At 42.7% G+C, this 14,610-nt stretch overlaps 1 protein-coding gene across 9 annotated transcripts in view; it reads right to left on the bottom strand.

Moving 5' to 3' along the window:
- Nucleotides 1-10,216: 10,216 nt before the first annotated feature.
- The window catches only part of LOC135107962 (dachshund homolog 2-like), a 106,160-nt gene continuing 101,766 nt past the window's right edge, over nucleotides 10,217-14,610 (bottom strand). For 7 of the 9 annotated variants that reach the window (XM_064018452.1, XM_064018446.1, XM_064018449.1 and 4 more), the window contains one exon: nucleotides 10,217-13,190. In XM_064018452.1, coding sequence (XP_063874522.1) covers nucleotides 13,072-13,190 — 119 coding nt within the window. In that variant the 3' untranslated portion in view covers nucleotides 10,217-13,071. Of the gene's footprint in view, nucleotides 13,367-14,610 lie in introns of all 9 variants that reach the window. The other 2 variants (XM_064018450.1, XM_064018454.1) reach the window with 1 other exon arrangement.

Here is a 14,610-nt window from a genome sequence, read left to right as displayed (position 1 = left end):
GGAGGAATGAGGGAATGAGGGGTATGGAGGCACTTGGGAAGATGTGTTGGAAGTCTTTGAAAGGTGGAGGGAGGGAGGCTGCTGGAGGCGGCTGCGGGGACCCTAATTCCAAGAGTTTTAAGGGGGTTAAGGATTGGGGGTGTGTGAAGCAGCCAAGGTGATGAGGGGTGTGAGAGCGGTGTGAGGAAGGGCGAAGGGGGATTAGAGTGTGAATAAGTGTGGTGTTTGTGGAAGGTCGTGCAGAAAAAAATTTGATAAGCATATAAAATAGTTCAAATAAAAGGCAATAATTAGCATCACACATCAAACAACAGTATATTTTCCCACATTATAGCTCATATATATCATGGCTTCATACTTTTACGTCTTATTGTGTGTTATTATAGTTGGAATGAAGCCTGTTTTTAAAAGTATCTCATTCTTCACGTGTAATATATATATATATATATATATATATATATATATATATATATATATATATATATATATATATATATATATATATATATATATATATATATATATATATATATATATATATATATATATATTTTTTTTTTTTTTTTTTTTTTTTTGAAAAAAAAAATCTCAAACCACTTTCTTTTATTTTTTTTCTTTCGTGTGTGTGTGTGTGTGTGTGTGTGTGTGTGTGTGTGTGTGTGTGTGCATAGTTAGTGTGTTTGTATGTTTTATTGTAACGATATTTACATATTGCGTTTACATTTTGTTATGTTGATGTTTATAGTGTTCTTGTTTTATGGTATTATTGCTTGTATGTATATTTTCTTTCTTAAAGAAGAGGCAAATGTAACAGTGGTCAATAAAGTATCTATCTATCTGTGTGCGTGTGTGGTGAGGGAGATCTTGTCAGAGAGAGCACCAGTCAGCTGGGCAGAGGAGCGGCCGCCTGCCTCCGTGCATCCTTTGGTCGCACGCTATCTCGCCAACTATTTTAGACGCCTTTGTTTGGTCTCTAGATAATAAATTGTGTGAGGAGTTCGTCTGAGCGCGCGTTAAGCTGCCTCCGACTCCCATTACCATAATTACGCCCATGTTTCTGTAGTGCCTCGTCGCCGCCTCCGCTCGCTAGACTCACTCTTACTTTCAATTTCGCCTCGTTGGTCACCTCCACGCGCCGCCCTCTTGTGTGTGTCGTCCCCACTGATGCCTGGCTGTGTTTGCGATGGTGGAGGTGGAAGGAGACACGGATGATCTTAATGCGTCTAACACGTCTTGTTGCCGCTCATGTTAAAGGACGATTAGACGCAAGGCTGAGAGAGGAGCTTTGTTAAACGTGAAGACTTTTCATCTCTCGTTTTTTTTTTTTTTTTTCTCTCCTTTTTTATCTTAAATGAAGTGTGTGTGAAGAGCGAAGGTTGTTACTGCGGCTTTTTTTTTATGAGTAAGTGTTAATGGAAGTTATTTATGGCCTCAATGTTATCTTTTTCTCCGTTATTTCAATCTTCATTGTGAGATGACTACCAACACTACAGCAGCCTCCACCACCACCACCGCCGCCGCCGCCGCCGTCGCCACACCTGGCCCGCGACAGGTGAGGCAACCCGGTTACTACACTTTATAAAATATTAATTCAATAATCAGAGTTGGGGATGCGGCCCAGTGAAATATAATGCTGCGTAAAATAAAGATTCTATAACATGGTAACTAAATCTACCTGAAGGACGTGTTTATGCTTTAATGATGACGTAATTACTCGATTATTCACTGTGAACGGTGATTGGCTATTAAAAGAGATGTACACAAAAACATCAGCAGCCAATCAGAGGCAGTGATTAGGCCATTTAGTTGTAAATTATCGTCTCAAAACACTGACGTATTATGTCGTAAATTATATATTTTCGCTGAAGGTAAATACATCGCTGTTCCTGAACATTGTCACGAACTGCGCCTAAGTAGACGGGCGGCTTGCTGTCAGCTGGCGACCAAGACGGCTGCAGCCCCTCGTTACCCACAACCACCCAATCTCACGACATGGGGCAATTAGGTGTCCTCAATCACCCTTCATTTAGCGGCAGATAATGAGGCTTTTCTCCCTACACGGACGGTTAAGGCTGACAATCTAGGTGATACACACAGCCGGAAATGGCCTCCTAGTGAATACCAAATCGGGCGAGAAGGCAGGTGCACCTTTACCCGCGGACACCTGGCTCGTATAACACAACTATCACTGCATAACCCCAAAGTGGCCGCCGCTCCGTGATTACTTGTCATTTTATCAACTTTAATCACCTGCTGCGCTAACGACTGTAAATTGTCATCGCATTACCGCCCCGCTGTGTCAATATAAACACGGCGATTCGTTTTACGTGTGTGTCTCCGCTGTCACAGAAAGTATCGATCGCTGCGCCGTAACGCGTCCATACCTCCGTTCATTACACTTTATGGGGAATGCAGCCGCTTATTTCCATCCCCACAGCACAAGGAAGGGAAACTGAGGCAAGACAACAAGGGAAAACAGTGATGAGGATTTAGAATGAGGGGCAGGTAGACTCAGCAGGTAAGACTCAGCAGGTAAAATTGTAATCAGCGTCAGGGAGGAGGACGAGCCCGGGAGATCGTGTAGAGGCAACCGGAACTCAGGTGTGAGGTGAGCGGCGATCGGCAGGTGCATTATGGGCGGAGTGCGTGAGGCGGGCGACGCAGGGTGGTGGTGAGGAGGTGTGAGTTAGTGCCCTGCCGCACGCCACGCCGCCCCTCGCCACGCCACGCCAGGCCAGGGCAAGGCAAGGCACGGAGACAGGGAGGCGACTGGCATGGCGTCCTCCGTGAAAAGAAAAACAAGTAGAGAGATAAAGAGAGAAAAGAAAACGGAACAGGGGAGTCAGTTCCTTCCTTTCCTCTCGTGATCTGCCTCATGCCCCTCTCTACTACTACACCGCCCCCCCTCCCTCCTCCCCCACCCCCTTCCCCCGTCCTCCACCTGAATCACCACTCGGAAAATTGACAAACCCGTGATATAACGAGCCCCGATTATGTAATTTGAGACAATAATAATGAATAATGGATGGCCACACGTTAATTAGATAAATAGCGTAACGATTCGGAGAGCAGTTAAAATTACCGAGCGATTTGATCATTATCTTTTCCGCTGCTGGTGTGGCGGAGCTTTCCCTCTCTCTGCCGTCTTGTTGTTGTGAATTATTTAGCGTGTCTCCCTCACTCACCCCACCGTTACTCCTTTTCCTCCTTTTACCCTTCCTCCTTTATGCATTTCTCAGTTATCATTTGCGGTTTTCGTTTTTTTCATTTTTTTTTATTAATTGATTATTATTATTATTTTTTTTTTTTTTGACTATTTTTGCTGTAGCTGGCATTTCCTTATCTCATTTCCTTTATTGTTTCATGTAAAACACACACACACACACACACACACACACACACACACACACACACACACACACACACACACACACACACACACACACACACACACACACACCTTATAATTTATGTCTCATTTTCTATATACATAACATTTTTCTTATTGTCTTTGAACGGCTTCTAATCATTGTGTTTCCTTTTTTGCAGGTATTTAAGAAAAAAAAAAGTGCTAACGTTCGTCCGAAAACGGAGAGGGAACGAAGAAAGGTATGTGAGAATTACACTGTAAGGGATCCGATCCATTTTTGCGATAAAGTACGTGTGAGTATTTTCCGGTGAATGATTTCGTTGCGATGGAAAGACTTTCTCCTCAAAATGAAAGTCTTATAGATCGGTTTATTTTTCGGTCATTCCTCGGTCAGAGCTCCTTCACAGGATGTAAGGATCGTGTATCATCCCTTGGGCGTGACGATTACCTTCATTAACGCTCTCATAAATTGTTGCGTCACTTATACTGTTGAAGGTCTCCCGCATGAACTCTCATCTCCCTCAGCCAAGTCTATTAACAACAGTGAGAACAACGCGTTTCGTATGCGTTGTCAGTCCTTCATCATCTTGAAGCTAAGGATGACCTGCTCTACATAGAATATAAACCAGAATTAGTTAAGTTTGTTTATTTTAGTTATTATCGAGAAGACAAATGAAAGATGTATTAGTTTCCTTAGTCTTACTGTACTCAGAAAACGTCGTATCTCAGAGAAAAAAAAACAAACAAACTATTACTAACTGGCACCTGACTTAGAGGGAAAGGAAAGGAAAAAAGGTGTTGCCAGACTTGTAAACAAAGCTATCTGAAGGCGGAAGGCGCGGAACCGGAAGGCAAGGCGAGAAAGACAGATTGGACGGGGAGCGAACCCTGTGGCGTCTTCATTAGTGCGGCGGGAAGACCTATGAGAAAGAAAACAGAGACATAATGTTAACTTTCACATTATTAATTTATACGCAGACACAATAAACAAGAGCGGGGAAAATAGAGAACAGTTTATATTATCGTAGTGACCCTGACACCTGCACTGCGGAAGAGACTAACATTGGCCAAGAGTTGAAAAAAAAAAAATGTATATATATATATATATATATATATATATATATATATATATATATATATATATATATATATATATATATATATATATATATATATATATATATATATATATATATCCTACTTAATTGCCACTCCTCAAAAAAAATAATAATAACAATAATTTAAAAGTCCTCATGGAGTTGGCCTATGCAGATGCAAGAGTGTCTTGATACTCATTATTTCATAGAAAGGTGATAAATATAGAATCAGAAGGAGATTTCCGTAGTTTGGCCGTGGAAAGGATGAAGGATGACGGAAAAAAAAAAAAAATTACTGTGTTTGGGTCAGGCAGTAACCTGAATTTAATTTTCATCGTCTTCCACCGCCGTGTCGCGCGAAAATTTGACCTCATTACAAGAGAAGGAAGCCAAGGAAAGATAGAAGAGCTACAGCAGATAAGAGAAGACAGTCAAGTGGAGAAGATCTGTGCAACGATATATGAATGCGTAAGTTTTTATTGAAGGTAAGTTTTTCATGGTGAAATTTTATTGGCTGAATTGTGGTTGAGAATTAACTAATTAACTTTGATCTTAATGTGAAGTGATTTTTTTTTTTTTATTTGATACGGCTATGTCATTAATCTTCCATCATTGTGTAGATATGAATTGTTACGTTTTTCTTGTCAATCTTTTATGAATCAATACTTTTATCTTTGTATGAACATTGATGTATATAGTCTAGTAATTATTTAATCCATTATTTATATATCTACATGTATTCTATAACTTTTAAGTCACCAAACAGAAGGCAGTAATGCGTTGTGGATGAACGGAGGCTATTCAACATTTTTCATACACTAATTAGTTCATTTTTTTTTTATTTATTTATTTTTTTTTTTCACAGCATCCTTTAAGTGACTCCCTCCAACTCCCTCAAGAGCTTTCTGACTGACTTGCTGCATTTTTAGCGTCGGTTAAGCAGGTCGGTATTTACCCTTCCCCGAGTGACGAATTACAGGCTTCCTAGCGCCTCTTTTTTTCACTCTGCACCCTGAACCCTCCTCCTCCATCGCCACCTTCTTCCCCGCCACTTCCTCCGGCTCTCTCGCGTACGAAATGATTAAGTTTCACGGTAAATTCAGCGTTCAGTCTCGTGTTACCATTCTTGTATATTAATTTTGAGGCGTTTCCTTGGGTGTTGCTCAAGACGGGGCCGCCTCCGGGGCAGGTCTGGGCCACTCCTGCCAACCTCACCCGGTCACCCTTTTCGAGGAAATGAGTGATTCAAGTAGTATCGATCCCTTTCTTCCTGTTATTTTTTACCTACTATACTCTTAGAAGTCAAGGGATTTGGTGTATTTATTTATCAGGTTTGTAAGATAAACAGGCAGAAGTGAAGGAATATGTGTGTAATGAAGGTGTTGGTGGGCCACGTTGGCAGCCCTGTCGGCGTCTCCTCGGAATGCGGGCTATGTGTTGAGATTAATGTTATTCAGCCTTACCCTCAGCAGTTATTAATTATGACCCCACTTTTCGCCAATGGTTCTTGAGTTTAGGAGCAAAAGCGCGAAAATATTTAACTGTCGGGGTATGTGAGTGAAGCTTCCTCCATTCCCACTTCCCTCCTCCTCCTCTTCCTCTTCCTCTTCCTCTTCCTCTTCCTCTTCCTCTTCCTCTTCCTCTTCCTCCTCCTCCTCCTCCTCCTCCTCCTCCTCCTCCTCCTCCTCCTCCTCCTCCTCCTCCTCCTCCTCCTCCTCGCAGCCTCCAACTGAGGCGCTGAAGGCTGATAAGTTAGCTCCTCGTTTTCCTTGAGGGTCGCACTCTGTAGGTCAGGACTCGCTCCTCTCCTGGCAGTGGTGACCCAGATGAGGTACAGAAGAAAATGCTTTGCTACTTGAAATAACATGAGGCTTCAAACACTAACTTAGACATTGAAAACACTTACTCGCTCCTCTCCAGACAATAGTGACCATGGAGAAAACTATGACGGTTTTGCTACTTAAAAGACTAACGTGTAAGACTTAAAACACAAACTTAAATATCTAAAATATTAAGAAAACCTAAATAATGATCACAAGTGGATAAAGAGATTTGAAATTTATTTATCCACTTTTGTAAGACGTAGAACATTAACTTAAATTTTAGAATCGCTTCCGTAAGATACTTAAAATAGATAAAAGAGAAGACAGGGAATGAAAAAAAGGAAAAAAAAAAAACTAACAGGAATTATCAAGGAAAAAATCTTGTTGGGAGAGGTAAAGAGTGAGGGAATACAAGTCTAAGCAAGAGGCGATGATGAGTGTCTTGAAGATCAGCTGAGGAAGGAACAAAATTGAGAGAAGATTTTAGGAGTAAAGAAAGTGGAGGCAATGATTAAGTACTTCACACTGATGGATTAATGAGATGTTAGTCATTAAACTTCATTAACTTGAGAGGCTTAATTGTATTTTTATTCTCAGCTCTTTGTAGCTTTTCATTAAGTTCAAAATGGTTATAATTAATAAAGAGAATGAACTTGAATCTTGTCTTAGTACATAACTTAAAAAAAAAAAAAATCCAAACCAAACAATAATCATAAGTGGACGAAAATATTTCATGACAGCACTTTCTCTGACAGATCCTAAATACTTATCACGCAACACTAAGTAAATCAATACTAACAAGTAATTAGATTGTCAGATCATTACACGTTAAATGTTTTGCATTTTTCAACTTTATGAATTCATCATCTATTAAAATGTTCGTTGAAATTAAATAGGCAGCGTAACAAAGTACGTGTTTTTTTTTCTTTTCTTTTCCATCTGGTATGTGCGGGAAGGGAAGAATGTACGAAGGGGGAGAACGAGGAATAAATACAGGGGAGAATGGTAGTGCCTCAAGAAAAGAGAGAGAGACAGGGGAGGAGGGATAGAGCCAGGGTAGTCAAGGAGTGAAGGCAGGGGGAAAAGAAGGGAGAGGGAGGGTGAGAGAATCTGAAGGGAAGGAGGGAGAGGAGAAGGAGGGTGTAAAGGCCATCTTCTAAAGGCGCGCCAGACATTACCGTGTTCCTGGGCCACAGCTGGGGGCGCGGGCGAGGCTAGCATACGATTTTGATTGCCGGCTGAGGGCGTGTGCATACGTAATGAGGCTACTGCAGTCGTAATGAGCTCAAAGTCTCCAGCCAAACTTTTCTCGTTTCTCAACCAGGATTAGCCAAGGGTGCGGGGACCTCTCTCCGCCCCGCCACCGCCTCTTTGACTATTGTGATCACCGCCGCCACCACCAACACCACCACAACCACCACCGTCACACACACAAACGTTCCTCCCGCACCTATTACATGCGGCGTTATGTCCTTCTTCAGGCGCCTTCTGCAGGAGGGACGAGGCGGTGAGGCCAGGCTGTGTACGTTCTTCCAGGGTTCGCGATGTCCCCTGCAGAAGTCCTTAATCCGACGAGTTTCTTTAAGGGGCGCGTATTTTGGGTCCAAGTGACAATGGCGTGTGTGTTTAGTGTTGTGTTTGTCGTGTTTGTGAAGCGGCGGTGTCCTCGAAGGCGACGGCGAGCTGAAGGCGAGGGTGCGGTGGCGTGGCGGTGCATGTGCAAGTGACAGTTTAGATGACGGTTCGGTGACAAGTCGGGGCTGGTAATCGCTCATTCTACACATAAAGAAAAAGCACGAAAAGCGATGTCTTTCTTTTATAACTCATAATTCTATTTGTACTCTGCACCAACAAATTCGTGGATCGTTAAAGTTTTTTTTTTTCCGCAACTCATAACTTTTAGCATTATTATTGAATAGAATCACTTAACTTATAATGTACTCACAATCATGTCACTATAACTTAACGGTGTAATAGATTTTCAATATAATGACTATGAAGTGCCTCGGTATCAGCATTAGTACTATCATTAATATTAATTTCACCATTAAGTACTGTGGCGCAATAACAGTACGCAATTAGCACGCATTACTACACAGTTTATGGCACAGTGACGTGAGGCAATCGTGGCGACGCAAAACACACGTCCGTCACGCGTCATTACCACACCTTTGTTCCCGCCAAGTGCCCAGGTGAAGGCCACGCTGAGTGACACCTGGAGGGCCACAGAAAAACTACCGCCACGTGTCCATGAGTCAACACGAGCGTACCCCGCGACTCCCACCCTTACCTGACAGGAAGAAGCACGCTGCGTGTATCCTCAACCTGACAGTCTTACACTTGAGTTCCTTTCGTGGTGTTGTGTGACCTCACTGACCTCACACTTCACTACAGGCCCAGACTTCCTCCTCCTCCTCCTCCTCCTCCTCCTTTTCTAGAGCAGGAAGAACCGGCGGCCCTTTTTGAGGCATGACAACACGGGAACCTTTTGTGTGAGTGCCTTCCTCCTCCTCCTCCTCCTCCTCCTCCTCCTCCTCCTCCTCCTCCTCCTCCTCCTCCTCCTCCTCCTCCTCCTCCTCCTCTTCCTCTTCCCTCTCCTGCCGCCATCAATCTCATATAAAAGCGTGACGATTGATGTCGTGTGGCACTTTTTTCCCCAATACATTTTTGTTACTGCTTCAATATTGCTTTTTTTGTCTTTTTTTAATTGTGTCGCATTTTTTGTGTGTGATGTAATTTGTCATGTTCATTTTTTTTTTATTTTCATTATTGTTGTTATCATTCTCATTCATTCCCATCACGTTTCATTAATCATGTGTGGTGGAATTCGTGGTATGATGTGTTTCCTTCACATTGGGTAGTGTTGTAGTTTGAGTAATGTGTGTGTGTGTGTGTATGTGTGTGTGTGTGTGTGTTATTATTTATATTTTATTATTATAATTTTGATCATATTTTTATGCAGCGCAATTTTGTGTACGTGGACTCACAAATAGAGATGGATATTTCATACATACTTTGCTATATTCGTACACACATGCATACATACATACATACATACATACATACATAAAAACATTGATAAACTGAAAGAAAACACATTTTCACGTATACATGCATGCATACATACATACATACATACATACATGCAAGAAAATACTGATAAACTCAAAGAAAACAAACATACATACATACATGCGCACATAGCCGGCATATAAACACTCATAAACTAAAAGAAAAAAATTGGAAACAATTTAAACAAAGCCTTAAGGCAAGTCAGACCTAAAGGAAGGTTGGATGTTAAAGGAAGAACAAACATCAACAAACCTATCGATTTTAACTCAGATTACTATTCCTATTTTTGCCATCATAACTTACACTGCAAAGAACAATGAACAAAAGACATTAAAGACGAAACATAAGGAAACAGACTGACACATAAGGACACATACATGAATACTTAGCTCACCATTCCAGTTCTAACGAATATTACCCTTCCTTACCTTCGTTACCTTTCCTCCCGCCGTCGTTGAGCGCCTCGAGTCGCCGCCACGCACGTATAAAGAATGTAGCGTGAGTGTATGCAGATTAATATGGTAATGAGGTGGAATTTTGAGGAGGCGGGGGACAAAGTTTCGTCATTTATCACAGGAGAGCCAGAAACACCGGTAGCGGGCCTTTCTGGTGCGTTTATTGTGTGTGTGTGTGTATGTGTGTGTGTGTGTGTGTGTGTGTGTGTGTGTGTGAGAGAGAGAGAGAGAGAGAGAGAGAGAGAGAGAGAGAGAGAGAGAGAGAGAGAGAGAGAGAGAGAGAGAGAGATTCGTAACAAAGAGTAAATGCAAAAGAAAAATATATAATAGAAATAATCAAGAAAATGTTAAAAATTTCAGACTCAAATTCGAATTAGGTTAAGCAAAACATCATAGTACAGAACTCCAACATTTATTCCATAATACATACATTTGTGACTTATCTCCTATAGAACAAAGCAGCACAGGTTGTTGGGATTTGTTGGATTTTTTTCCTATGAGAATTTCAGTCTTCTATATGTAAATAGATTATATATATAGACTCGTAAGTACAAGTGGGGTCGAGCAAAACACCGAGGGCCCAAGAACCCAGCCCTGCACACCCTTGGGGAAAGCAGGGGTGGGTGGTGGGGAGGGAAAGGGGGAAGCATCACTGCCTGGGGGTCGCTGCCTGGGGGTCACACACACAGGGGGCAGGGCAGCGAGTCATGTCTGGAGGGAGAGGCGCCCAGGTGAGGTGCCCAGGTGAGGTGCTCGGCGACACGGGATGCGGGTAACAACAGGTAACATTTGAATGCGTAGCCGGAGAAGAGAGTTTGGGTGGTGCGTGTGTCCTGAGGGAGGGATTGGGGGGCTGGGGAGGGCAGGGCGGTAGCTTCGGAACATGACTAGAGTTCTTGGGTCTCCGCTGGGGCGTTGCGGGGCCTGACGTTTTGACCGGCGGGCTTGGCGATGAGTGATTCAAGAGATACAAAAAAACTGATAGAGCGTTTATAGGTTAAAAAGTTATGTTTCTTTATGTTGAAGCGTAATGAGTTGTTTGTGGTAAGTGAGAAAGTTTGTTCGGGTCACAAAACCTCATTTATTCGTGACGATCGATTGGGTTTCTCTTTTACGGTTTATTTATGATTTTAAAGTCCTTACAGTTTACATCAAGATGCCGACCAGGGTGTTAAGTCTCTTCTTACCTTAGTTTGTTTTTTAGATAACAATGATCATGCAAATTTGTTAATATTTTTAGTTTACAATTAAGAAAAGAGTTATAATCATTACATCCTGTATACAAATAAAAGACTAATTAATGAAACCAGAGCAGGGGTTGACTTTTAATAAAGAAAACACAATGGTTGGAACTGGAACCACGATGGATCACCGCACAGGTTTCCAGTAAACGATAAAATAATACAACAGTGTGTGACTGCCAACAAACTCATGAGGAGAGGAACCCGCGAGACCACCACAACAAACACAAAGAGACGGGGAGTTGGGCATTAAAGGGAAGATGACGGGAGGATTATGTGCTCGATAGAAACACTCTTCTTCTTCTCCGGCTTCGCAGACCAACTATCTATTATAACTGGTATTTTCCACAGAGCATTAGGTCAATAATTTACTCTCAAAGCAGACTGCGGCAGTATACCCTTCAAAATCAAAGGTAAAAACACATGAATTACATAATAAGAGAGGGTGGACGAAGGGAGGAGGGGTGAGGAAGGGAAGGACGAGGACGAGGAGGAGGAGAGGATATCAACACACAATCTCGGTGGTATGTAACTGCTCGGTCACTTCCTCGTAATTCACACACGGGTGGGCGGGGCAGTCACCACCCCACCGCACCACACACGCACGCACTTCACTCGCACCTTATCGTATAGAGTAATAACGTTAATCGGGGGATTCACATATGCTTGAGAATGTCTGAAAAATGCTTTTGATAATAATGAAGTGAGAGGTAATAAAAAAAAAAAAATAGATAAAATAGGACCACCACATAGTTTTCATTTTTATCTTTTACTTATTTACCTGTTTTTTGTTCACTTTCTCGGTAAAGAACAATAATTCTTACTCCTCCTCTTCTTGACGGTGATGACCATTAAGTAAATTAGTAAATGAGTTCCTTACAGTCTACCATTAATCAAGGGTTAAAGTCTTTCCTCTATCATTGTTCTTTCAGTCCATCTAAGTAAAAGTAATCAATGCCAGATTATTATTATGTTTTTTTTCAGAAAGCAGAAACATTTGAGGTGATTTTTTTTTAGCTTTTAAACTTACACACACACACACACACACACACACACACACACACACACACACACACACACACACACACACACACACACACACACACACACTCCTTCTACAGGGGCCATGTTTTTGTAGCCCGTCAATCACCTTCTCTCACCATTGTTCATCATCATCACTGACCGAAGAGAGAGAGAGAGAGAGAGAGAGAGAGAGAGAGAGAGAGAGAGAGAGAAGAGAGAGAGAGAGAGAGAGAGAGAGAGAGAGAGAGAGGAAAAACTATGTACATGAATCATCCTCTCGTCTGTCTGTCTGTATCTGCGTACCTGTTTTATTTATATTTACCTTAATTGCGTAACTTGTACACCTGTCCACGGGTGAAAGAAGTCTTGGCAGTCCACACACACACACACACACACAGCACACACACACACAGCACACACACACACACACACACACACACACACACACACACACACACACACACACACCAGAGAGTGAGAGATGAAAAAAAAAACATGTAATTGGCAGCCAAGATTCCTGGTACTGGCAGGTCGAGTCTGGGCATCAGGGGTCGTGCGGCGGGCACATCACGACTTTAGGGCAGCGCCAGTACCTGTGGTGTCCGTCCCTCGCTCCCACTAAAGCCGATGACCAGGAGGCGATCTGGTTGCGCGTCGCCCTAACCAGCCTCGTCCTTACACTGGTTTCTGCATTGTTTTTTTTTTCTTTTTTGTTTTCGTGTTCGCTCACCGCCGTATCTCTTTCCCGCGGCCGGTATCTTGTTGGCAGAGGCGAAGGCAACTCACTCTCACTATGTCAGGTGAGAGTGAGGTTTCATATTCACATTGGGATGAACCTGTAGAGCTCTTGTGGCACCCAGAGAGAGAGAGAGAGAGAGAGAGAGAGAGAGAGAGAGAGAGAGAGAGAGAGAGAGAGAGAGAGAGAGAGAGAGAGAGAGCTCCTTCAACCCCTAGTGCACCCAGGGCTCTTATTTGAGAGTCCATAAACGGCTATGCGTCCATCTGGGTGAGGTTGACAGCCAGGCGGAGTCGGAGAAGTGGGTCGTCCTGGGGCGGCGGTGGTGGTGGTGGTACGGGCCAGCGGCGTCCTTGGAGCCCCCACCAGGAGCCTGAAGGGGGGGAGGAGGGAGGCAGCAGTAGACAGCGGGAATGGCAGAGTTATACAGCCACACTCTCACTACGCCACGCTCTGTTACTTGGTGTTTACTCGAAGTTTTTTGTGTTAATGGGTTTTAGGCTGTGCAGTTGAAGAGCATCGATTTGTTGAAATACACAGGTGGGGCCTCTGGAAGAAAAAAGAGACAAGAGGTTGGTTTACGCGACAGGCAGGAGGGACATTAGCATCATCCTATACGCAGGGTGTCTGTGGCTGAGAAGAGCTGGGAGGCTAAGCTGCATACAAGGCCACGTTAGTTTTGTTAGTTGGTTAGTAAAGTCACAGCGAGTAAGCTTTCAGGGTGTAAAGATTAGACAGCTCGCCAGTGGCCCCCTACAGCCGCCAGACAGCGTTAAGAAGGTTATGTTCAATAGTCAATAGTGCTTAAATTCTATAGAAGCAGTATAGTTCATGACACCTGAGAGCAAGGTGGAAGTGAAGCTTATAGCAAGGAACACAGTACAGGGTGGATTATTAGAAAATCAATATGTGCAAATACGTTAAATTAATTGAGAAGGAGATATGAGAGAACACAATATAAACTTGACCTAGATATAAATTATCAGTCATATCATATGCACACACACACACGCACGCACAAACACACACACACACACACACACACACACACACACACACACACACACACACACACACACACACACACACACACACACACACACACACACACACACACACACACACACACACAGAGAGAGAGAGAGAGAGAGAGAGAGAGAGAGAGAGAGAGAGAGAGAGAGAGAGAGAGAGAGAGAGAGAGAGAGAGAGAGAGAGAGAGAGAGAGAGAGAGAGAGAGAGAGCAAAGCCAAATTGGTACGTATCATCTTATCAAAAGCAAGCTCAGTTAAACCTAAAATTAACACTCCTAAAAAGGCCCCTTAACTTCCTCCGTTCCCCCAAAAAACCATCTCATCACGCTGAAGAAAGTCCGTAGATAATTTTGTGGCTGATTGGAAAGAGTTGGTTACAATTATTTATTTGTTTGTTCATTTATCTATTTGTTTATTTTATCGTATCGTTTCCTGTCTGTGTTTCCTTTTCCTGTTACCTTCGTTCTTCCTCCTCCTGTCACTCGCTTTTCTTGTTTCTATGGCCAAGTTCTCTCTCATCCACGCTCTTGTTTCTTCCTTCTGTCACTCATATTTTATGCTTTTAATATTTCCTCGTCATTCTTTCCGTCCTACTAATATTTCTCTATAATTCACTACATTCTCAAAATTATATGTTTATGCCAGTGTGTGCGCATGCAATATATTTTTGTGTATGTATGAATGTTTGTATGTATTTGTGTGCACAGGGATAATGGATGGTGATGCGAGCAATTCAAGACTTAGTGAAAAATTGATAGCAGG

This window comes from Scylla paramamosain, chromosome 16 (assembly GCF_035594125.1).
Source record: "Scylla paramamosain isolate STU-SP2022 chromosome 16, ASM3559412v1, whole genome shotgun sequence".
Classification (NCBI taxonomy): Eukaryota; Metazoa; Arthropoda; class Malacostraca; order Decapoda; family Portunidae; genus Scylla; species Scylla paramamosain.
Note: the sequence above shows the minus strand (reverse complement) of the source record. Positions and strands in the feature narration are given on the sequence as shown.